General features: G+C 41.3%; 1 protein-coding gene across 2 annotated transcripts in view; it reads right to left on the reverse strand.

Moving 5' to 3' along the window:
• The window catches only part of RPS6KA2 (ribosomal protein S6 kinase A2), a 303750-nt gene that overhangs the window by 260010 nt on the left and 17074 nt on the right, over positions 1-26666 (reverse strand). The window contains exon 1 of one of the 2 annotated variants that reach the window (XM_049800960.1): positions 13417-13518. The exons of the other annotated variant lie outside the window; for it this stretch is intronic. Coding sequence (XP_049656917.1) covers positions 13417-13464 — 48 coding nt within the window. The 5' untranslated portion in view covers positions 13465-13518. Of the gene's footprint in view, positions 1-13416; positions 13519-26666 lie in introns of those variants that run through there. 2 annotated transcript variants of the gene reach the window in all.

The following is a 26666-nucleotide window of genomic DNA, read 5'->3' on the forward strand; positions in this document are numbered from 1 at the left end:
AGGATGACTTGTGCCTGCAGCAGAAGGTGCACAGCATGCATGCTTTGCTGTTATCTACAGTGCTGAATCTTGGATATAGACAAAACAAATGGGAAGTCACTTGAAACAAGGCAAAGAATGCAGGGATGATTCCAGAGGACAGGAGACAACTTGAGTATTTAGCAAAGAAAGAGGTTAAAGTCACTTGGATGAAGAAAAAGGAGTTCCACTTCTCAAAACTGCATCCTTTGGATGTAATGCAAGGAGAAGGTGCAATAGACTTGACAGAAAAATCTCCATGCTTAGCCATTAACTTTTCCTGGAGAGGAAACTCATGAAAAAATTGGTAGTTTAAGATGCCTTAGATTCAGCAGGGGACTCAAGTTTCTCCTTAAAGCGAAGCCCAGAGAAACAATTTTTCCAAAATAGTCTACATCTTAAGACAAGCAAAAAGGTAGTTAAGGAGCCAAGTTTCACCTGTCTTTGTAGAAAGGCTTTAGTACTGAACCACGGCAAGAGAAAGTTATTTGGACTTTGACAGAAACATTTTGCCAAAGCAGGAATCCTACAATATCTGTGTTCACTGCGCACCAAAGGAGTAACTATTAGGCAACAGCACACATAGCAAGGCTGAGCCTTACAATATTCAGAGGACCTGACTTTGAATGCATTTTGGAAGATGCTGCTTACATTGTTTTCCAAAATTTCACCTAGGGAAGAGATATGAAAAAGTAAATAGGAAGTTGAGAAGAAGGGGAAAACTTTAAAACAACAAGAACTACTCTTTCACGCTTTTGCCTGTAAGTCTCATTTCAGAAAAGTATGACCACCACAAGCTAAAAGTTAAGGATATTGTGGCCCAGGATGCAGAAACATTCAACCAAAATAACAGAACAAAAAGCTAGCAATCAAATACTCTTACTTGCAGCCCGCTATCCTAATCCTTGCCTCTCATTTGGGTTTCCACAAGCCTTATAAAAAAACAGGTGAATTTAACATTGCTTTATTGCAAGACCAGGGATTATTTTACTGTTTGTACATCTCAAAATTGCTGGGTAAGCACAAAGGCATCTATGGTATCTAAGGCTCTGAGCCTTCAGACACATTGCCAACTACTCTGAGTGGACATAGTTGCTGTTACAAATTTCAAGAGTAGTTACACTGGACTTGCAACTTGGCAGAAGTAGCCATAGTGCTGCACCACAATTAAAGACCATACTCAAAAGATAAACCTGCATGGTTTATTTTATTTTTTAATTTCTGTATGTTCATATTCTTCTCCTGCAAACTTTATTTAGCTTACATCTAGTAACATGTATAGTTAAATTTTAAGTGCTGATGTGCAACATGACTATGCTTAAATACCTTTCAGTAGTTGAAGTTCCTTCTCTTCTTCCCTCCCCAGCCTGTCCCAGTTTATCCAACAAGTCCCAGGAGCATCAGTGCAGATTACAGTACAAATTCAGGTCCATTTCTGGTAGATGTACAGAACTAGGTATAACCAAAGAGATAGCTAAAGAAATACATGAACTTTAAGAATAAAAAGAAAAAAGTTGAAGCCTCTGTAAGAGTAGTTCTGTGGCTTGTACAGTCTACTCTTCTGTACTCTTAATACAGCATTAAGCGGCTAAAGTATTGAAATGCTTACATATGTTGTACCAAGTACCATCATATTCATGAAGGACTTTCTGGCATCCCAGCAAAAAAAAAATCAGGAAAGAATCTGGGCCATTAACTCATAGCCAGTGACAAGTCGGATATTGCAGCTCTGAAGCTTTTATGTCATAAACCTTATCATACACAACCACCATTGAATTAGAATAGAGTGTAATCCTAAAGTTAAAAAAAGAAACCTAGTAAAGGAGGCAGCACAAGTAAAAGGGCTCAAAGACAACTGAGAACTTTTATACTATCCTGGCATTAATAAACCTATAAATCTATTTTCATGTGAATTCATAATTCACTGAACTATGCTATTAGCAGTTTATTGCTTTCTAAAACTAAACTTTCTAAACTTTCTAATAATCTAAAAAGATTATTTGCTAAAGAAGATCAAGATAAAGAAAGACATATCAAGTATAACAGACCAAAGCTTTGAAAGAAATATGTCAGAAAGTCAACCAGGAAATGGAACAGCAATAAATTAAAGAAGGGGAGGAAGCACATTACTAACTACTATTCAGGATACGTGTGAAGGAAATGGTGGTGCTGGAAGGAAATCAACTTGCTCACACAAGATACTCATCAATTGTTTCTGAAGCTGATAACTCATTCTCCCCTCTAATCATAAGCTTTGCAGTTCAGTAAAGGATAAATAATCTGAATGACAACAGTGCCCAAAGCACTTACAGGTACATTCCCTAACAGACAGCTTCCCATGCAGGGAAAAGTACCTGTTTGGAACCACTGAGCATCAAGCCATTGGGAGAACGCTCCGATTTTCAGAACAAGAAACTGATACTTATCACAAGGTCTAGTTAAAACAAAGGATCTAGCATACTACCTGTGCAGAAAAGAACTGACTAAAGCCAACACTATGAACACAGAGTGCTGCCAGAACACATCAAGAAATGTGCGCTCCCTTGAAGGCATGAGCACAGCTAGGCAAAAAACTGCCTCAAGAAAAATCACTCAATGGATCAGAAAGCTAAAACCCCTAAAAAAACAATCATCTTTGAATCAAAAAAACTATATTTCCTTAAAAGTTACAGCTTTAGAGAGGAGATTATATATTTCAAGCATCATTCACATAAACATCACTTTCTGCGTCAGACTCCTCTACCAGGGCTACTACAAGTTTCCAAGACATAATACATTCTGCTTTTTTGAGAGGTGATACAAATGCAGTGTACGTGTTAAGCTCAGATGACAGGCTACAGAAATAATTAAGTGCAGGATAAGTGGGAATAACATACATCAATTATTTCAGACAGGCTTTGTCCCCACAAAGGCTGCTGAGCTACTCACTCTTTGCAGACAAACTCCACTCCCCTGTGTCACCTTTCCACAGCGAGCACAGAAGCCCCACAGAGTATGGAGATGACTCCAGTCTGACAGTTTCCTGAAAGCCAAGCCTGAGCATTTCCCGATGCGAAGTCCTGCTCCTTCACCATGCTCCTTTCAACCGACTCCTCATCATAAGTTCCCACTAGCTCTCAGTGAAGCATTACGGGAGTGGACAGTGTGGGACTGCTCAGCAAAAAGAGAATTCAGGGGTGCATCAAAAGCTAGGGCATGTACAGTGCACAGCCAAGCGGCAGGAACAGCCATCCTTAACAGTGTATGGATTGCTGTTACCTCAGGCCTTTGTATCCACAGGAGCTACACAGAGGGATAGCCCTTCATGCTACAGGGCTATTCTAAAAGCACTATGACAGGTGCAGAATTAGGCCCAATGCACTGCAGGCAAAAGATACCAGCTATGCTGAATTCCGTGCAGCCTCCTCTGCAACAAATCAGGTCTCCAGCATTATGTACCACATCAGCTAGAGCATGGTGCAAAAGCTGCAATAACTTGTCCTGAATATCACCATGCTTCCAAGTCATTAACAGAAACAAAACACAAAAGCTTCTCTTTACAGAAAGCCACGTGTCCTCTCACAAGAAAAATCCCCAACAACTATAGAAAGTATGGAGAAAGTAGACTTGATACAAAAGCAATGTCACCTGTTTTCTAGAGATATATCCAGGAATTACAGTACAGCTACACTTGACAAGTGCACTATGTCATGGGTACTAAGAAATCACGTTCCCATTGTTCTAACATACCAAAACTGAGTAAACTGGGGAGGAAAACAGTTCTTGTGCAACAGTTTCCTGAGCCCTGTACTTTCACCTGATATCACACACAGGTATTTGGAAGATCCTTTCAGAAGGCAATTACCTGCCCACCACAGGCTTGGGGATAATTTCCTCCAATTGTGCAGCTGAGCAGACAGAGCACATGAGCCCTTTTCAGACTGCTAATTCCTCAGCTCTTGCATGTTTCTTTTATTTGAGATTCAAAGCATATTCATAGCAGTAAGCCTCAAACAGCATCAATTTTGCTTTAAAAAGCAATAACACATCCATCTTCCTGCACCTTTGCTAGTAAAAGTTAACTAGTCTGTGCCCTCAGGGGCACATGGCAGGGAGGAGTCAGGCGCTCAGAGAGCTCCTTTCCAAAACTCAGAAAAGATTGGGTTTTTAAAGGGTTTACAACACTCTAGCATTTGCCTCAACACACTGAGTGCAGGAACATATCTGAAGCCCTGAGGTATTCCTAAATGCCAGTAGCAAGATCCTAGGGAGCAAAGCACCACCACTTGCCTCCAGCCAAAAGAAAAAGATATTTCAGGTGAGGACTCTCAGGAACTAACACTGGATTAGTCATACGATCTCTAAGAGACACCGTGCAATGTCAAGCAATGTGTGAAATGAGAAACATGTCAGAAAAGAAGGGGGAGAGAAAGCTGTGATATACCATACCTCTCCTCATGAATTTTAATTTTTGTTTGACTGCACATTTCAAGAAATAACTGTACAGTACAAAGATTTGCACAATACTAGAAAGACTCACATACGAGTGACGCCTTGCACTTTCTGCACATTCAGCACCAGGCCCTTGGGCAGTAGCTGTTACACCAACTAGTCATCAAAGATCTTACTACTCTCCCGCACTCCAGAGAAGATGTCACCCCTGTGCAAGAAGGATTTGGGGAGAACATCTCATTCTAACACACATCGACATAAGACCAAGGTTAGTGTATATAAGTGTGTGACACCACACACAATTGTTTTCTGTTGATTTTCTTTGGTTTATGTTACAACGGTGCTTCAGGTAGTCTTCCTCTTTACCTATCAGTTCTTTAAAAAAAGATAATAAATTGCAAGACATGCTTAATAGACATACTAGGCTAGCTATAACAAGGAAATTCCCATCAATTTTACAAAGGTTAGTGTCAAAATCCCCATTCCTTTCTTCAGCCCCTGTCAGCGCTTCTTCCTGTCTTGGAGTCCCAGCCAGCATTCCTCAGTCAGACCATATTCCACAGCCTTCCCAATCCTACCAAAGTGAGAGCCTGTTGGTGAAACACTATAGACTCATAAGCTTCAGGAGGCAGATCAAGCAGTCCTTCATCCTCAGCCAGGGAGGCACAAGCGCCATCCGCTGAGAGCATGCCCACATCCCCACGCAGCAAGGTCTCGCTCTCACCAGCATCTCCCCCAGCACTCCCAGGAAGGTGATGGTGGGTCACGGCCAGGTGAGATGCCTTGTGGAGCAGGACAAGGCAGGCAATGGGCGGGCGACACAGCCCGAGCTCCACTGCAAGCAAAGAACACGAAGTAGTTGCGGCACACTGAAAGCAGAGATCTCCTGGTAGCAGTTACAGTCGCCAGGGCATTTTCTTGGCCAAAACAATACAACTTTTCTCAAAGCGCTACCAAGGTCTGTCTCACACTTCGTCAACAGCTTATTGAAGCGTTAAGACAGTATTAGGCTCCACATGAGCATTTTATAGCAGGTCAACAGGTACATCTAGGAGGTGGGAATTTGCTGTCACTTCCACAGGTCCTCCTGCACCACTGTCAGGTTTGTTTGTTTGTGTGGTTGGGGGAGGGGGGGTTGGTTGGTTTGGGTTTTTTTTTTTTGTTTTGTTTGGGTTTTTTTTTACTTGTTTCTCTGTTTTTTAAAACAGGGGGAAGAAGGAAGCCTGTAGGTAAACTGCTAGCAAAGAGCCATAGATCAGCCCCATCCAGCATTTGGGCTCAGGAAAATACAGCTGCTATTTTACTTCCTTAATTCATATCAGAAATTCAGGGAGTTTTCACATTACATATAAAGCTGTTGCACATAACTACAACTATTCTATCCAAAACTCTCATTAGTGGCATTATGACAGTTTAAAAGCAACCCATTTTTCCTCCACTTCAAGTACAGGAATAAAAAGTTCCTTGTCCATACGTAATCCCTATGGCGTCTAGACCTTGAAATGATTGCCGTATCACACTTACCAAATGACACGCCAACACAACTCCACCCAGGCTGCACTGACACACATTCACCACATAAAACAAATTCTCAGATTGGGCTTAATCTTCATTTGCATCACACCTGCAATCCAGTTCCACAACCCATGGATAACAGTAGCTGTCCCACTGACATAGTAGAGGTGTGTGTAAGTAGACATTTTTGAGTTGTGCTCACAGAACTGGGCATGGCATTGCTCAAGACACTCAAGTTGGGGGTGGAGTGTGTGTGAAGACAGTCCTCCAACAGCTGAATTGCCTTCTCCCTCAGTATTGTGGCTCCCCCACCACCTCCACAAGCACCACCTCCTGTTGAATCTGCTGACACATACCCATCACAGAATTATGCTTCAGTTGCTCCTATTTCTGCCAAATCAGATCTATTTGGACTGAAGTTTACCATGCCAGAAAACTGCCTCAAGCTCAATTCTTTCACAAACTTTCAAGCTTGACTGGTTCAGCTATTTCTGAGAATAAGTTGAGAAAAAAATACGCACGTTGCTTAGCCCAAAAACAAACCCTTCCCCACTTACTCCAAATAAAACACTCCTTTACAACCCTGACACCAATACAGAGGGCAGAAATATGTACAAGTCTTGTTTGCACAGGGAAAGAACAGAATATAATCCTTTAAGTGTAAAGATTAGCTCCTAATGTAATTTTGAAAGTTATCATCAAGAAATTTAAGTTCAGGAGTGCTTGATATTCAACCTTAATACTCCTTTTATATGGGGATACAACTTTGTGGTATGTATATTATATATCTTATATTATACACGTATATTATTTGTCTTAATATTAGTTGCATATATGTATATATGTATATTTTATGTATTATAATACACAACTATAACCATTGCTAAACTCAGAATTTTAAAAGCCTTTGCCCTGACCTAAGGAAAGTTCCCTCTTTTTTGTGCACAGTCCACTTCATTCCATGTTGACACTTACCAAGAACTGAACACAGTACTTCAGCTACAGGAAACACACATAAAAAAGCATGCTTCTCTCGTTAAGGTCTTGTGACTCTTAGGAGACTTGCATGCTTTAGAAAGCTTGCCCTGCAATCTTTCAAAACAGACTACCAACAAAACAGTGTTGCATCCTCTGCCACTCAGTGCAGTAACAACCTGGGAGCCAAAAGCTCGAAAAGCCCTAATTCCTGCCAGTGTCATGCAGGCAGGTCCAAGACTTGCTTTCTGAAACTGCAGTGGCTAAGTCTTTTTAAACGACCAGGAATGACCAAGAGTGAGAGGCCTAGACTGTTCCTGCTTGCAACTTCTCCTTTTAAGCCCAGCCAGAAACAACACCCAGTTGTTTCTTCTTTCCTCTCCTCAGAAAACCAGTGTTTTCAAGAGTTCATTTGACAGTGGTTTCTCTGTATGCAATCACTTGCTCAAAGGGCCATGCCTAGACACTACCTGTTCTGGACTTCAGGGATCTAGATTATTATAAATAATTGCATACTTTCTAGCATACAATTTCAGCAAGGTTCCTTGTAAAGATATCTATGGACTTGCAGTTAATACTGCATGTTCAAAAGATCAGTTATTTCTTAATACCAATTTACAGCGGGAAGACAATACAGCGTCGGGGTCAACTCTAGGCATAAGCAAAGCAGGTGGTTGGCTAGAGCAACACTGATGTATGTGGCAAAACAGCCTTCCTCCCTGCCCTATCTTATCTATACCACAGCCTCCAAGAGAGGCAGAAGGATGTTGCTGCCAAGTGCAGGGTAGGGATGGGATCACAGGGCAGCAGCTAGCCCCACCCATGCAGAAGCGACCAACAGAGCTCTCTCCAGCCTGCCCCATCCATCGAGTTTCCCCCAGCAGCTGCAGCAGTAACACAAGTCTGGCTTTCCAGAGCTCTGCCCCTGACCCGGTGCCCCAGCTCCAACCTATTCTCCTCCCCTTGCCACGTGGGGAAGATGCCTGGCTTGACTAGCCTCAGGTCTTCGTACCTGCAGTCACCCGTCGATCTCATACCCAGTCAGCCACTTTGCTGGCTCCAGACCACAAGAGCTCTGCTTAACCGTCTGAGGCAGCATAGGCTGAAAATAACAGAAAGACTCCTTTCCCATACCTGGTTCCAACAGCATCCCTACAACTGCCAAGCTGAAGTAATTCTGCTTTTCTATCTTAGTCTTCACAATACTAAAATGAGGGTTCATTAGCATTTACTTAGGAGACAAAGCAATGTCAATAGTGGTCATGATGGGCCAACATCATACACGAAATCGAAGCCCTCATGAACCAAGCACCAACGTCTTTGCAGACTGAGCCAAGGAGGCTGGCTCCAGCTGGCAACTGAGCCAACCTGAACCTTCTCTGTGCCACATACAGGAAAAACCCTCCATGTATACACACGCACAACACCCCTATTAGTAGATGTTATGCATTTGTGTGGTACGGGCTTTTTTTTGGTAGCAGGGGAGGGGCCGCAGGGCCGGCTCCTGTGAGAAGCTGCTGGAAGCTTCCCCGGCTCCATGTCGGACTCGCCGCTGGCCCAGGCTGAGCCCATCAGTGATGGTGGTAGCGCCTCTGGGAGAATGGGTTTAAGAAGGGGAACCTGCAGTGCGGGAGGGGATCACCATGTGAGAGGAACCCCTCTGGGGATCCCGAGGTCAGTGAGGAAGGAGGGTAGGAGGGGATGCCCCCGCAGCCCGCAGTGAGGCAGCAGGCTGTGTGTCCCCAGCCCATGGAGGGGAGCGGAGGCCCCTCAAGATGGCCACGACTCCACGGGAAAGCCCATGCTGGAGCAGTCTGTGACTGAAGATTGGCCCACGGAAAGGACCCACACCAGGGAAGTTCAGGAAGAACTGAAGCCCTCAGAAAGGACTCGTGTTGGAGAAGTTCATGGAGGACCATCTCCCATGGGAGGGACTCCATGCTGGAGCAGGGGCCTAGTGTGGAGTCGTCCTCCCCCTGAGGAGAAAGGAGCAGCAGAGACAAGGTGTGAGGAACCGACCCAACCCCCATTCCCCATCCCCCTGCACTGCTGGGCAGGAGGTAGAGAAACCAGGAATGGGGTTGAGCTGAGAAGGAGGGGGTTGTGGGGGGAAGGTGTTCTAAGGTTTGGTTCTACTTCCTAATATCCTTGTTTTGATTTGATTGGTAGTAAATTAAATTGATTTTGTTTTTTCCCCAAGTTGAGCCTGTCTTTTGCCCGTGACCATAAGTGGCGAGTGATCCCTCCCTGTCCTTGTCTCGACCCACGAGCATTTCTTTATATTTTCTCCTCATCCCACTGTGGCCAGGGGCAGGGGGGGCAGTGAGCAAGCAGCTGCGTGGTGCTTTGTTACCGGCTGGGCTGAAACTACGACAGCAGGTTATTTAGAAAACAAAACACAAGAGAAACCCCACATACTCATTCAAAACAGGTCCACAAGTGAATTCTCATGCCTTCCACACTCTCCGACATATTTGAAGAGGACTATCCCCATCTTTCTCTAACAATGTCCCAGCCATGACAGAACCAGACTACTTGCGAGATCAGGAACCTTTCAATGCCTTAACACACAGGCCCTGCAATATTCATGTAGTAATAGACAAGTCAGTTAAACATCACTAAGATTCCCCGTGCTCCTGAGGGCTGACCCTACACTGATCAACATCACCACCAAGGACAGGAACCGTGACACTGAATATATCAAGAGGTGTATGCGCACGGGGGGGAGATGACTTGAAAACCCTTCTGTTCTGAAGGGTTCCAGCCCCCTACCCATACTGGACAGGTAGAATCACCAAGATACAGCAGTCCCTCAACTCAACAAGCTGCCTAGGTTCCTCAGAACACAACAGACAACAAGCATGCATAGGACAAAGAAAGCTAATCTTATAGACATCTGTATGAAAAATATTGCTTTATATAAAATATGAAAAAATCGGAAACATCATAAAGATGACTAAATACCTTGCCCGTATGTGTGAATGTACAGAAAGACTTCTAAGAGGTCTGCACTGTCAGATTCCTTTCGTGCTATGTATCTTTTCATTCTGCTCTCCTTTGTATCAGTGACTCAACCATACGTTCCCCCTAAGGACAGAAACGTCTGTTGGTGGCAATGGGGAACAGGCAGAGACATTTATCACAAGCTATAACAGAGCAATATTCTGCCAATACTGCAGTCATAACCAAATTGTTTTTCACAACACTGAAAATAATTAAAGAGCCTCCCTTTCAAAGCTACAAAGAACATACGCATTTCCATAAATCACACAATCAGCATTTACAGCACCAGATCCCTATGAGAGGGCATCAGCTGAAGTCTTAATTTTTTTTGCTTAACTGCTTTTCTCCTATTAGCAGAGATTGCATCTTGCTCTTAAACAGTGAAACTAAATTACCCATTTTTAATAAAACCTATTTTTCTCTGCCAGAATGCTATTCAAAGCAAAATTTTTTTCCACTAGCTTTTTTTTTCTGCTGATTCAATTACTGAGTTATAGTTTACTACAAGCAGTGATTTTCATATCCATTCCTTAAATCAAACAGCTTATGTGATGTTGAATTTTCTACGCATACTCATTTTGTAAAGCATCCTAATTCAATGTTGTTATGCTACAGGAAGAACACCTCTCTCTGCCTTTGCATGATCGTTTCAGACAAAGCTTTCACAAGAAACTGAGTTGCACAGGTAAATTTACATGGAAGAACACTTGCACACATTAAGCGGCTGTCCTTTCTTTGAAAGACAACCGTTCTTTTGAAGTTCAGTAGGCAACAAGGTTGGTAAATGTACTGTTATCAACTAATTTTTGCTGGTCCTGAAAAAATGTTGGTTTAAGAACCACTGAATACTACTGTGAACTTGAAACACAACATGCCAGTTTTCAGTCACTCTCCAGGGCAAAGTCATATTTTCAACACAGCCATTAAAGTCTTAACTCTGAAACCATCCCTCAAAATACATAAAAAGAATATTTCACTTGCCTAAGAGCTGCTGGTCCCTACAGAAACAGTAAGCTGAGTAACATCTGATAAGATGTTTGGCTGCTGCTTCAGCACATTATATTGAAGAGTAAGCTCTGAAGGAGACGTTCACTGCAATAATCAAATTCAATGTCGTTCCTCAGTGGATACTTTTCCCCAGAAAATACAGGACTATCCTAAGGTCTGTTCTACTTAATTATTTTAAAGAATTTGTCAATCTGGGGCATGCTTTTGTATGCAAAACTACAAGCATGTTCTTTTAGCTACTTAATTGCACCAATATCTGAACAATATTCAGGTAAGCTAGCCATTAGGTAGACCACTGTAAAGTTATATTCACAAAAGTAAGAAGGGAACTATGGGTCCTTTTCAAAACTTGCTTCACAAAGATATTGCTGTGACAGTGGCCACATAAGTAAAGGAAGAAGTCATTAGCTGAACTCCGTATCTGACCATCACAGAAAAAAAACGCCAGAAAATATCCATCAATTCTTCCCAGCCACCACTCAAGGACATAGTTCACTAATTCATCTCCCAATTATTAGAGATTACTTTTTTCTTTTTGTTGTTTTTTTTTTAACCGCAGCACTGCCTGCTTGCATACAACAGTCAACACTAACTAGCTATGGTATAATCGGGTAGTCTGGGATCACAGAGGCTATTGATTCCTGTGACTTAAATCAAAGCACAAGACCAGTCTGAGTCACATTTCTGTCCTAATATGTTCATGCAGTCACTTGAGTCCAGGGTATGCACACGTAAGCAGAGGGCAGAATCTAGCCACTTTTTCTTCTAGAAAAATACCTCTACAAACTGAACCAGCATGTAACTCTTAAAAGGACTGTAGATGTTTTCACCAATTTTGTTTCACACATTACCACAAATAAAAACATAGTTTGTTGAAAATACTCCACCTCCAGAGAAACAACATGAACCGTCAACACAGTCAAGTATGGGAATCCTATTCGATATCTCTGTTGTGTGGCACCATACAGATACATCTTTTTATAAGACAGCAAGTTGCTATGGTACTCCCAAGACTAGCAATGACCTGCTGTTATTTCCATGTTAAATTATGCTCATCACCACCTTGGTTGCACCCACCTTCACTTTATCACTTCAAACCAGTAGCTCAAACACATTTTCAGCAGCTACATTAAAATCAAATGTAGCACAATTCATCTTTCTCTTGCACTTTAACCCACATTAATCAATTGGGTGCTTTCAGTCCTATATGCAGAAGTGTAACAGAAAATCCACAGTTGTTATTATATCCCAATGGAATTATGAACATTTGATCAGATATTGCCAGCAGTAAGGAGTATATACTCTAGCAAAAGGGAAAGTTCTTTTCAGTTGACATAAGAAACCCCAAAAGGACAGTTCAGCAACATAACTGTAATGTCAATGTTTAAATGCTGGAAACTTACTCCAGAGTAAGAGGTACAACCAACCATCTGCATCTGTGAAGGTGCCAAAAATCAGTTAACTATGTGCCAGATTCTAACTTGCACTGAAATGGAACTGCCTTTTCCTGTACCCCTTTAAAGCTGTTTTAGTTCGAATACAACCAAGATGAATATTTTATTTTGAAGCAGCATATTACAAATACCACTATGAAATCCCATACATGTGAAATTATACTGCATGGTGAAAATGCAAAACTCCAATTGACTACAACTGAGAGAGCGCTGCACTAAAATTGAGATGCTCTACAGAATAAACAGACTGCGCTTCTGATCAACCACTAATAAACTGTGTGTGTGAACAGCTAAGATGAGAAGGAGGGAGAGCAAAAAAACCAGCACATATATTTTCATAACCTACAGGATATGTTGCCAAAACAGGATCCAGAGATAATGCAGACAAGAATGCTATTTCAGATAGCTAATTACCACAGCACTCAATCCTTAGCTAGGTATAGTGCTTAATAGAAAAATATGATCTAGGGGTAGTTTTAAACAGAGTTCTACCTGAAAGTATAATATGTTTTTTATTAGATGTCTCCATATCTCTACTGACTTACATGGGCATATCTGAAAACAGAGTACAAATATACAGTCTACATGTAAAATATATGCACATCATCTTTTAATATCAACTGTTTTTTTAAATAAGCACCAGTCAACGAGCAGCATTCTCTCTCACACTGCAAAAAACTTAGCACTAAAATTGCTTGACAGATTCAGAATATACGGTGCTACTGAGTCAAGGAACAAGGTTAAAAGGGAGCATAACACAACTGGGTGACAGAACCCGAAAACTGCAGCTGTAATCAAACTAACCCACGTAGCATGCTGCTCAATTACGGTTTTGATGCTTTACATCATGTCCCAAAACACAAGCCAAGAATAACATTACATAGAGAAAACAGTTTGAGGCATCTCAGCGCAAAGAAATCACAAGGCTAACTGCACAACAACAATGCAATTGTCAAAATTTGTCATCAACCTAATTAAGGCAAGCAAAGCAGCAAGCAAAAAAGCATTTTACCTTCTTAAGGAAAAATTTCTGTAATTTCTTGTGAGGCAGCTTTATCATCTTTTTTTTAGCATTCAGGATACGGGTCAGACACCGCAAGTACTCGAACCATTCCGCAGGGGTTTGACACCTTTCCTCTTCTCTATTAACTCACTGCAGCCAGCTTAGCTCAACGCGTCACCAGACGCCAGCCCAGCAACAGATTAAAAGGCAAGAGCTAGGCTGGATCTCATCTTTGACTCAAACGAGAAAGCTATATACAGACACTCCAGCTCCAGCCAAAGCCTACAGCCATGTTGTCAGCGCGAGGAAGAAGAGAACAGGTATGAGGTCTGCATCTCTCCCTAGAAAACCTGCTAGCTGTGTTGTCAGCACAAGGAGGAAGAGAACAGGTATGAGGTCTGCATCTCTCCCTAGAAAACCTGCTAGCTGTGTTGTCAGCACAAGGAAGAAGAGAACCGGTATGAGGTCTGCATCTCTCCCTAGAAAACCTGCAAAGTTAAAAAAGGTGCTTATCCAGAGGCAAGAATTTACAGGAGAATGAAAGAGGTACTGAGATGCTCACTATCTTGGTGATCCTTTCAAACCCCGTGCTACAGAAGAAACTCATTCAACATTCAGGACTCTGAAACCTGCCCAGCATTGCCTGCTGAGCACAGTTTGCCACCACGCACCTGTTAATTGTGCACATTGGATGTGACTCAACCAAGCACAGGAAAGAGCCTGTCATTTACATTTTCTTTAAATCACTTGGGGACTTATTTCCTTTGAATAGTTTTTAGAAAAATCTCTATGAAGAAAGAGATTACACGGAGGTATTTATAGAGCATACCAATGCTGAACTTGATTCAACGTCATAGGAACCAGAGATCACGGGCATTGCTGCTTTCCCTTTGGGAGTCTGCAAGCGAAGTTCAGCTCCAGCGTTGGAAGGACAGGGCTCAGCAACGCACAGTGATGCTGCATCTCCTGGGTGCCTGGTGTTCTAAACCAGCAAAGTGCCGTAGGACAACCTGATCTGCAACACAGTGTGAACTCCCAGCTATGCCAAGGGGATAACCCCTACATTTAAGAACAGAGCACACACCAAAGCAGCTAGTTGAATCAGTTTAAAATCACTTCGTGATCGAGCTACTTCCCTGACCAGTACTGTAGTGCCTGAAGAGTTAATGTGTGTGAGGATACACAGAAGTGTATTATGAGGGGAATTTCTTCAAAACACTAAGTGTCAGTCACTCTCAAATCTCCATCTCCTGTTTTTATACTTTAAATGTTATTTCACACAAGCTGCAGCTGAAAAAAAGACCCTCAAAGCTGTAACAGTCAATCTCTACCTGTATCACTTTTCTGCCATTTGCATCATTCCCTTACCACAAGAGCCATGTTTGTTCCTCCGCCTTCTTGCTGTCCTGTTCTTCAATAACTTAAGTACCACAAACGCTCTCAAATGTCACTGCAAAGTTCCACTCCTATGGAGGCACACATACTTAACCTCCAGCAAGTGGCAAGGTCTAGGGTGAGCCAAGAAAACTGGACATTTGAAGTTCAGCACATACTTAGCTGCAGAGGTTTGTATTTAAGGGACGGCCAAACATGACAGGCAAATCACAGCTGCAGCAAAGCACAGAACCAAATTCTGAGAACTGATGCCACTATGCACCAATGAGAAAGTCCAAGTCCTACCAAAAAGGCACGTGGACAACGCTACAGAACAGAAGTGCAACCTGTGTCAAAGTAATGGCTGTGAGAAAAATACAGACCCAGGACAGCCACTGAGATAAACCAACAGCTGAAGGTAAGCAGTAGACCTGGTGAAAGCATTTAAAAAATATTCTGGCCATCAGGTGTTCAGCCTGATGGTGGAGAACTGCAGATAAGTTTTCTGTGAAGCATCCTACACCAGGACGATATCTATCAAGAGAATGCCAAGAAGATGATTCCAAGTCCCATTTCAAGAAATAGTTCCAAAATATTGGAACCCGAGCAGTGAGACAGGGGCTATTTCTTTGGTTTGTTATATGCTTGAAGCCTTCGGGTACAATTTTGATAAAAGACAAAAAGAACATTTCTTAGAAAACTCCCACTGTGCACTAAGGTGGAGAAAAATCCAAGACACCTATAAAAACAGGATAGCGAAAACACCATAGAAACCATCTACATACATACAGAAGGAATATAAATTGCAACCCTAGTATCTTTATCAAGAGTTTCTGCTATAAAAGGGCAAGCTTGGTTTTGAAACTTGGAGCCCTTCAAGTTATACAGTTAAAAAAACCCTGCAATTTTAGGGTATGCATGACCAAGAAGCATATTGCTTCTAATTTAAAACTCACAATTCTTACTCCAGTTCACCAGGATTTGCGTCATTTCTTAGTATTTTGACTTCCACCTAGGAGCTTACCAGAGTCAAACAGCATTGACTTAGAATTTCAGCTCTTCATACTGTAATTATTTGGCTGCGTTTTCATTTCCACACTGACATCCATAAAGGATGCAAGGTTTTCCTTGGTATACATAAACTAAAATACTCTGAAGAGACTCTTAAAAAAACTGAAGACTGACTTCCTTTGAGATGTCATCATCCCAGTCCCTAGATTCACCTAGTTCTTTAAAGTGCAGTTCAAGCTGAACAATTAGATTTAAGCTGGAAGTACCATAAAGACATTCTTTTATGCCTTCTAATATATAACCAGGTTTTGGAAAATAGCTGCATTACGGAAAAGGTAAAGATAGACTTTCAGTTATAATTCTGAATTTCGGGGGGGGGGGGGGGGGGGGGGGGTTGGGTGTTTTGTTTTAAATCAAGAAGAACATTGAGGACTGAAGACATCCCTTAGCATTATTTTTAGGTATTTATGTACGTCTGAATACATTCTGAATTCTGTCATGGTTACTATGGTAGATAATTGCTTTTTGTTAAATGTGACAGTCAACAGGCCCAACACATACAGTTTCTGCTTATTCACAACCCTTTCAGCAACATTTAACAAACAAGTCCTCCAAACTCCACATGCATAACATCTTTACATCTGGACACTGCTACTTGCCCTTTTCGAGTCCATATGATGTTTTATGCTATACAGGCTTGCTTGAGCAATTATATGAAACATGCTTCATTCATTGATGAATGCTTACCTCATCTTTCTGACCTAACCAACAGGAGAAACACCACTTTTTTTGAATTAAGTATTTTTAATTTTTGTTTATGAACTACACAGTTCTTAGCAGGCCTGCTCCCATCTAATACTAACTCTCATGGGAAAGATGGCATTAGCATCCCAAGAGAAGCTAACTAGCCATAAGCAATGTTTGCAAGACTGAAGAAGGAATAAAGTATTCCATGACTATATTTAGTTTTGCATATCTAGCATCTAGTACAGTATTTTATATTAAAAACAAACATAGCTCAGATTTGTCTTTAAGTATAGTGTTATTCTTCGCTGGAGCCAATATTAAAGAGTTCCATACAAAGGTAGGTGGTGTTACAGATATCCCTTTCTATGCCTATTTAAGGTACCTTTCTATTTTCCTTGGTAACTCAAATCTGAAAAGATAAAAAACCTTCCTGCTTTAACTCACACAGGTAAAAAGGAAGTGTAAGAGGAAGCACAATTTGAAAAAATAATGTTAAACTATTTTATTAGTAATTCTAACCAAACGTTGGTCCCTGTAGCTGAGAGTTCTCCATTCTACATCCTGTTTTGATTTACGAATTCACAAACTTACAAAATGCCAGAAGAATTACATAATACAAGCTTTCTGTAACACAACTGTGAGCAAGGACTACTTAAGTAAAAGCCCAAGTCAAAAGAAATCAATTAAGTACCATCTACTTTTCTTACAAGCTATTATTTTCATCGCAATTGCAGCTGACTGCTAGGACTGCCTGGAAAACAAGAACCTGTATGTGAGTTTTGACATTTCCTTTTCTTTCACTTAGGGATAGGATTCAGTTTTGTTTGTTTTGTGGTGTTTTTTTTTTTTTATTTACTGCTTTTTAATAAAAAGGCAGTAATTCCAAAAGCCAAAGTGAGAGCTGTGTTAGAAGCATCTGGAAAAAATCATCTGAGAAGTACAAGGTCAAATCACCACCTTCCCACCAGTATGCTGGTTCTGACCTCGTAGATGCAGATGCATGTACAGGAATCCAGTGACAGCAGGGCTCTAAGGACACAGAGTGCTTGGCATGAATGCTTCTGCTTTCAGATTCAAGTTTTAGGCATAAATTTTAGCATCTTGAAGGGATGGGCAGAGAAAGGTGGGAATAATAAAAAAAATCCCGAAGCATTTAAAAGTGTCTTTGTGAATACAAAGTCACTGCAAAAAAACCAAGCAAAACTGCTTCAGGAGGAGGAACTGATCATTCGGCTGTGGCTACAACCTAGAATCACATAGGGTTTCTCTGCTTTTGGCTGTTTTTTCCTGTCTTTACGGTAGATATGTAACTTAGAGATATATTGGAAGTATGCCATGTCAGTAAGTTATTATTAGCCTACAAACTAACACTTCCAACAGCTGTGGAAGGTCAGATTTTGAACAGATTCCTAACTTCTCCTGACCTTTAAGACAGGCAGAGTAAATCCAAGTGAATAATCCAGGTGGTTAGGTTGGTATGAGAACAGATAAGCTTTTATACCATATGCTGTTATTATTACAGTAATTGCTGCAAAGATGAATTTACATTGTGGATCATTCCTTCACACAGTGAACCAGGAAAGCCTATTGCCCAAAGTGAATGCCTCAGACTGACTTACATCTCGGCATATATTTAAAGCACTCTAACAAGTGTGTCTCTTTTAGGCATCTGTTTTTTTCTGGACAGTCCAATTATTCTAAGATTACAGATAATCTAAAAGCATACATTTTCAGAGTTACAAAACCAATTTATTATAATGACCCTTATACCTTGCTCATAACTATAGAAACAGAAGTAATATATGGCTTCAGCCAGAGACTTCAGAAGAAAACAGAGAGCCCACAACTGGAAACATGTCACATCTTTCATTTAGGATAAAATACGTACTTAGTTCTACTCTCTTCATTTATAAGCATTCATTTGAATCTCCCTGCATTTTAATTTCACTTGTGATTCTTGCACATTTTAGACATATAGAGGAAAGAAACATCTTTAAAATTGACTAAATTGGTTGATCTTCACTTCTCTACACAAAAACAAAGCACACAAACCAAAAGAACTCTTACTTGTTTCACCTTTAACTAAAAAGGTTTACTATTCTTCCCACCTCCTCATATATATATCTCTCCATTCCTCTAATAATTTTCCACCAACTATTTGGTCTCAATAACCATGTTTCACTATGCTTTTTCAAAGTGAAATAACTGGAACCGAATGCAGGGTTCTAAATGAGAAAATCAGCACAGCGGCACACCTCTGCTGTTCCAGCCTACTGGCTTCCTCCTGCCTGCAGTACTTCCTGTACATTTCACAAGCAGAAAGAGGGTTAATGCTCCAAAGCCTGTATTCTGCACCTCCCATAGGTACACACAATGGCACAATAGTTGGCACAACAAGGCTGTACCTGTATGCTCTCACGCATTTTGAAAGAGATTTCTCTAAATAGCTACATGACTGATGTTTTTAAAAAAAAAAAAAAAATCTATTCGCCCTCAGTGCTTTTTCATCTCCTGATTAAAGATGCCATTATTCTTCTATTGTGACATTATGTGGATGTACCAAAAACATGAATGCAGAATATAGTGTCACAACGACAACATACAAATTCTTTGCTCATAGCTAAGAAACCCCTTCCCATCGTCTTTGTTATCATCTCATTATCTCATGTAAGGTAGTGAGATTATACTCTGTTACAATTCCAGTAGTTTCAGCAGTGGATCATAACCTACAGTAATACAAACCCTACCAAATAAACAAAGGCACATGAAAACAATGTGCAAGGGGATTAAAGCTTGGAAATTTCGTAGCTTTTCCTAGGTGTTTCATCTTTCAGGGGTGGCAGGGGAATCCAGGAACCCAGGAAGCAATAAGGCAGCAGAAACACTGTCGATACTGGACGACTCTGAAGTTATATTTACAACATGCAGTTAAACCAAAATCGCGAAGAGAGCAATAAAATAAGCTGCAATTTGATTTAGGCAACTGCAAGATGTGTTTGATTTAGCATTAGCTAATGCAGGACTGTATTCACACTGAACAGCAAAAACCCAGTAACCTTCAGCTAAATTCAATATATTTTCAGTTATCCAATTAATTTATACAGAATTTTGCACTGTTTACCTTCTAAAATGTCTGTATGACAAGTACCTAAAGAACTACCATTACAGAGCAAATTTGCTAAGCCTTAATGTGAGAGACCAGTTCATCTATGACCATGATGTTATGGAAGAAGTTTTGCCTCTCACAAATGCTTATCTGCAAAATTAAGAAGGAATTTGCAAACAGGATTTTGAAGTCTATATTGATTAATAGCAAACACGTCTTAAGTTTGGGTGGAGGGAACAAGAGAACCATTTGTACATTGTGTAGTTACCCAAGTTGTAGGATGCTTTATTTGCAAGATGATTAGCAGGAACTATCATAGTTTTGACTCATAAATGGTAGTTTCTGTGTTCAGGCTGAGATAACTCAACTTCAACAAACCCCAAAATAAGTTTCCAACACCTCAGTGCAATACAGCATCACACCTTAAAGGGAAATATCATACCAGAACAGTACAACCAAGGGGTTAAAGGAGGAAAGATCACATACTTTAATAGACAGTGATGCCAGAACTAGAGGAGGCTTGAGTCTTAAGTAACACAGAAAACCCACACTGGAAACCTGTGCTTTTTAGGGGCTTGTAAAACAATGTCTAAACTGTACAGAGTCCCTCCATTCATAGACCTAACAGATAATTGGATATGGAAAATACTTAGAGCTGATCTGGGTTAAAAGATAAGCATTCTTGCAGAAGCTTTGTAATTTTCTGAGTTAACATTAGAAGAAATAACTATGAGCATCTACTAAACAATTCCTGTCTAACATTAGCCATGACTTTTCATCCACTTGTGCCTATCTGAAGCCAAATAACTGGGGTTTGGCTAAAGCCTATTTTCTGGAAAGGAATTCACTTCTGAGTTGAAAGCTTCAAGAGAAGCACAAGCTCCCTTCACAGTGATTAGACATCCACACTTCTAAAAATCTGGCAGTGGTTTCTAGCTTTGTTCTTGGCTATGAGGGCTGGGGAGTGGGTACAGGCTTAAGCTTTCAGTTATGGCTTCTCACACCAGCTCTGTGACTGCCAGCATTTCCCAGCTACTGGCAAATGCAATTCACCTAACTGCATGCAACACTTTCAGACCAGCTCTTATCACTTAAAAAAAAAAAAAAGAAGTTTAAATTGGTATTCAAAGAAACAAAAAGAAAGCCCCACCCCAAAATGACTTAAGAGCTACTCAAGTTCTCCCACAATGATTCACTCTTGACTGATAAAAATCCTTTTTCCAGACAAGACAGACCTCTACTGCCAGAGAAAGTTAGTGCAAGCTTAACTCATTACCCCAGAATAACTCCATTGCTCTAGTTACAGGTTACAGCTATGCACTGCAACTCAAGGCTCTTGTTGCAGGGTAGTGGCATGATACCTCTGAAGTGGCTGGTTGGCAGAGGTAGCTGTGCACAAGAAGATGAGGTAAGGAGTCCTTCCCCACCAATACATTTATATCCAAGGGGTCATCTGGTGGAAACAAACACCCTCAGAACCTCATGATGAGCTGCCCTTCGTGGCACTGCTGTTGCTGCTTAAAACAAGGTGCTGTAGGTTTAAGTAACAGGGTTAAAAGATGGAATAGCTAAAACTAAGAAATTTGAAGAGTAAGATGAATGCATATACCATGAATATCAAAACACCTCACTGCAGCCCTGCTAGTTCAGATTGATCTGAACTGAGCTCTATGACACTGGGACTAATACACGTCACCCAGTCAGGTACAGCACCCCAAATAGCATCCCAACCCTGTCAAAGTTAAACTGGCAACTGTAGCCAGGTTACCTAGTGTCAGTCACCCTGTCAGATCCCTACATGGCACCACAGTTACTGTGCTCTGCAACACTGCTATATCCCTGTGATGATGTTCCCAACACCGTGCAAGAGTTGACAATGTGGTTATTTATTCGGTTAAGAAACAACTAGCACTTCCCTTGCACCTTCCATTCAAATGGCAGACTATGATTTCAGGAACACAGAATTAATCCTTTCTCACTCTTTAAAGCCAGAACAGGGGGAAAACAAAGGCTAAAATCCTGCTTCTTAGAATCATTTAGGCTGGAAGCAACCTCTAGAGGTCATCTAGAACAACCTCATGCTCAAAGAAGCAACTCCTCCCAGGTTAGATTGTCATTGTTTGGGGGGCAGGATTTGTTTCTTTTAATACTTGGCAGGGGTATGGCTATGCAGAGAATTAAGATAAAGTCTTGCTACAATAAAGTAAATAATTATAGCTATGATACCTATTCTCTAAGATGCACCTCAGTGTTATCATCTGTAACAGACTTAGACTACATCTAGTTCATAAGGGTATAAAGATACAAGACACATCACCAAGTAGTTTAAAACATGGATATACAAAATTTACCTGGCAGCTCTGCAATAGCTTAACTTTAGATTAGAAATATTTAGTTGCCATGCTTAAGTTTTACCCTGCTTTTTGGGGTTGTTTCAACTCTGAGACCTGCTCACTTCCCTTCAACAAGCTAAGAAACTCCATGCCCGAAGTGTGACAGTAACATGACTGAGGCAGTTCCATCTGTAGAAAATAGGGTGGATGTCTGCCTTATATAATGCAGAAATATGTCTTCAGTGGCCGAAACTCAGCCAGCTGAGGAAGAAAGTCACCACAAGTAACAAGGGACCACGCTTTGCAATATATCAGCCTCCCGAGTTCGCACTGCTCACTACAGCACCAGTTCTGCTAGCTGCCAGAAAGACAAGCGAGGCATCCAAGTGAGCTATCTGATGTCTGAACCTATGACTTGCTAAATATCAAAACCTTCGCGACATCCTAAGTTTTACCGAACCTCGCAGGAGCTTCCAAAGCCCGACTGTTCAGCCGCGCTGCAGCAGGTGTCAGCCTTGTCCGCGGTTACAGCACGGCTCCGCCAGCCCGGGCTCACACTGAAAAACGGGTAATTCTGGAGGGCTGCACGGCACTTCCCTCCTAGACAAGTCAGGTTCACCTTTGCATAGCACTCGATTAACAAGAATAAAAACTGCTTTTTGTTCTCACGGTTCAAAAATTAAGCCACGACGTTTGGTCTTTAAAAATGTATTCTCTCTCAAAGCTGAGCTAGTCTTGTAACTACATCAAAGAAAAGCTGAAAAACAGGTCAACATGTAGCTGCAGTAAATGCAATCTGGTTTCCGTGGGGAAGCAAAGAAGCTGACAGTCTTCTGTACTTACTTTTGGGAACATAATATTTCCCAGAAAGAAAGGTAAGTCAAAGTCGTTTTACAAGAAGCAGAACTAACAGAGCTTATTTCTCAACAGTTTTATGGCTATCCTCCCTCCGGCTCCTTTCTTCCTCTCCTCTTTTTGGACAGGGACATAGCATACAGGTTTCCTAACGTGCTTATTTCATTGAATAGTACATACTGGCTTGTGGCCAAGTACAGTTCTGCTTTTTCTCCCCTTGGTCGGGCACTGCTTTGAGTCTCTCATCTCTGCTCATCTGTCAACTTTCACAAAACCTTTGAGAATAGAAGTCTAAGTGCCTACCCCTCTTTCAAGTCTGACTGAAACTAGCCACAGTATTCACAAGGGCTGTGCTATCAGTGTGATTTTAACTGTTGCTTTCCTAGGAACACACTAAACTTCTAATCAAGTCTATCAACCTTAGCATCCTTCAACAACAGACTGCTGCATAATTGCTTGCTTACAAGTCATGCAGTCTCAAAGTATGGGAGTTTTCAGCACAATTCTTTAAAATGAGACTTCTCTTTGTCCCCATAGCAACAGACTGCAGGCACATCCATACTGCAGTTAGAAGACACGACTGCAGTTCATTTGCTATCTTCAGTCTAGCTAGTTTAAGAAAATATAACAATACATCCAAAGTAGTATGGGTTAGGATCTTCAGACACTGAGTGCCCACTCATTAGTGAAAGCTCATGCTGCCATCCCTTAGCTACTCCTGGTACTGAACCTTTCTATCCCACAGCTGCAGAAAGACCACAACCAGCTACAGAGCAGCACCTGGTAAGAAATGTAGACCATGTTATCTGCAATTATTTCAGTATGCATTTTACAAAAGTGCAATGTATTCAAATAACTTTAAAAGACACAAGGTGTACATTGCATGTCTAACCCCCACCCCCCAAAAAAAACCCAACAAAACAGTCACTTAAGACATTTGTGACTAATATAGACACAAGACAGGAGGCAACACTTCCCATACCACAGATGGAGGTACCCAACAGACTTTTTTATTCAGTTGGCCCTTTTGCCTATGGATGTTTCCAGGTATCATGTTATGCTAAAACGCTCATTGGCCTGTGCAAGAACATGTCTGAATCCATCTCATCAGGCTAATATACAAAAACCCAAGCTAAGTATCTGCTTTGCTTAAGCAAAAGTCACATCTACCCATCTCAACACTGTCTGGTAGCCCTGTGAAATTCTATGTTGTGCCGCAGCAACACATGATGAAAACTATTTTAATCCAGTTTCTCCTATAAGCACCCAAACCTCTGGGGTTTAGGCTACTTTTATGTTTAAGTTGCTTCAGCCTTAGTCTTCAAATTAGTCAGAAGACCAGAGGGGAAAAAAAACCAAGTCGATGCATCAAAACACCTTTGTATACAGCTGGTACCATCTTCAGTCACTGAATATTTCTGCTAATCCACACAGGCTGAACTGCATCCCAGCAGCAGAGAACACTCCCCCCACTGCAACACTTACCTGGGAAGCGAGTTATGTCTATTCCATATCTTCAAACAGCAAGGAAAGCTGATCCTGGTCTCCCATATCGGCTTTCTTGTGAGAACTGGAGCTCTTTTGCTTCTACTTTAACAGATTTAGTCTACTATTTATGTTGCCATATATGAAGTCAAAATGTTTCAGAAACAATTAGGTTGTTCATTTCAGTTTCAAAGACGTTCTTTTTGTTACAATAACTTGCCATATGCAACGATGCAGATAGATATGGGTGCCCAGATTATCAGTTATCTGACTCTCCATAAACAGCTTGCCAAATTCTTGACTTTTTCTAGTGTCATAAGGACAATACTTTTCCCACCAGATCAAAAAAAAACCCTTGTAATTCTTCAAATCTACATGTGAAACTTTGGGCCCTGAGGCAAGCCTCTTTTCTTCATACAGAGAGTACAGCAACAGCTCTCCTCCACTAAGCTGCAGCACACTTACAGCCTTCAGCCATGAGCTTCATCAGAAAATCAGCTATTCAGGCCCAGCAGCAGTCCCTAGCCCAGATACTGAAAGGCTAAAGGGTTTTTGCTGTTGATGAGACCATAAGCAAGGAGATCTCTCCTGTACAAAAAGCTATACACTCCCAAACCCCATAAGCAAATCTTCCACTGTTTCATACTTTCTTTAAAGCTCTGGAGTCACAAGATCAGGTGAAACTCCAGTTTTCATTATATTTTCTGAAAACATTTAACTTGTTTGGCTGTGAAAAGCCCAACAGAGAAATAAATTATCAGTATTACATTACATTATCTTACTTTTCCTTTACTTTTACAGAGATATGAAAGACAGTTTTAACAATGCAAGTTAGTGACTCTAAAATCAAGTGACCATGAGCTGTATGTTTGGACATTGCATGATGCCCAAGTATAACTGCAGAAGTTACAAGAGCTAAGAGAAACAGTACAGGAAGAGCCACCCCACTTTTTCCAGGACATCTGCAGATGATCTGGCAGCAAATCAACAGTAGCACAGAACTTCAGAGGGTTTCTCTGTCCACTGTGACAAAGAAAGATGAAGCCCAAGTTCCCTCTATCAGCTGCAGTCAGAAATTCAGACATTAATCACCCTACAGCTGCCATAGAGGCGGCACCCACCACCTGTATTCTCTGATGTAACCAAGTGAACAGCATTTTCAGGTGCTCCCCATCCTCCAGGTCTTTTATTACTATGAAAGGAACACCCTAATCCAAGTTAGACTTCCTCTTCAAAATGGCACAAGCCATTATATCCAGACAGCTAGGGAGAACAGTCCTACACTGCTTTTCCTGCAGTCAGCATCTGCCTTGTTATAGTGCTTATGGTATCATTAAACACTTCTTCCAGCTGGTACCCAGGGATACAGAGCTGCTGCATCTCATAGAAAGAAGCTCTTCCAACTGTCCACACAGGGTGCCACCATATTAAAGAATGAAAAACAGCAGGAAGAGCAAGCTAGGCAAAGGCAGTATTTTAATGGTCCATTTCTCTCCCAGGGCCTGGGACTGATCTCTTCCCAGCTGTACAGCTGAGATACTGTACCTCTCCTCAATGGGAAGGATCAGAAGCTCTGCTCAAATTAGCCTGCATAAGCACATGGGAAACATTCAGTCTGCACACATTCTTTTCTTGCTGGACAGTCTGATGTAAGTGTAGAGCTGGCTTTCTATCAATAAAGATGAAGGCTAAGACCTTCAGCAAGGGCAAGGATTACTATGCCAGGAATAAATTACCAAATTTAAGAGGAGGCTCTGTATAATGACATAGGGCAACAAGCTCTCTCCCTTAATATCTACAGCAAAGAAAAAGTTAACGTGGCTAATCCAGAAGCACCTTTACCTCACATTCATACTGAGTCATAAGCAATGCCAGTTAGAAAGAAGGCTCACAGGTTTTCACTGATAATCACAGTTGTTTAAGTCACCAAATGGTAACATTTGTTTTGTCCATTCATTGTCCATAAGTATGCTTGCAATGCACATTTAAAGGCCACCAAGATACTGACATAAATACAACGCAGTAGTTGTAATGCCTTGAAGGCAACACAAAGACAGTTACAGAGGAATATTTAAAGAACAGGTACCACATATACGCCACTACAAAACCACCAAAACAATAACATAGAAGAAATATGGAAGGCATTTCTGGTTCTTAAGACTACTTCAGCTCATTCTGCAATAGCCATAGCTTCAACTCCAGCCAGAGCAGGTGGGAGTTAACAGTCAGATAGTTGCCAAGAAAACCTCCTGTGCCTATCCCCTTACACTACCTTGCATGAATGTTTTGGGTTTGTGTGGCACAGGTTTTTTTGGTAGCAGGATAGGGGCTACAGGGACGGCTCCTAT

This window comes from Accipiter gentilis, chromosome 5, assembly GCF_929443795.1.
Source record: "Accipiter gentilis chromosome 5, bAccGen1.1, whole genome shotgun sequence".
Lineage (NCBI taxonomy): Eukaryota > Metazoa > Chordata > Aves > Accipitriformes > Accipitridae > Astur > Astur gentilis.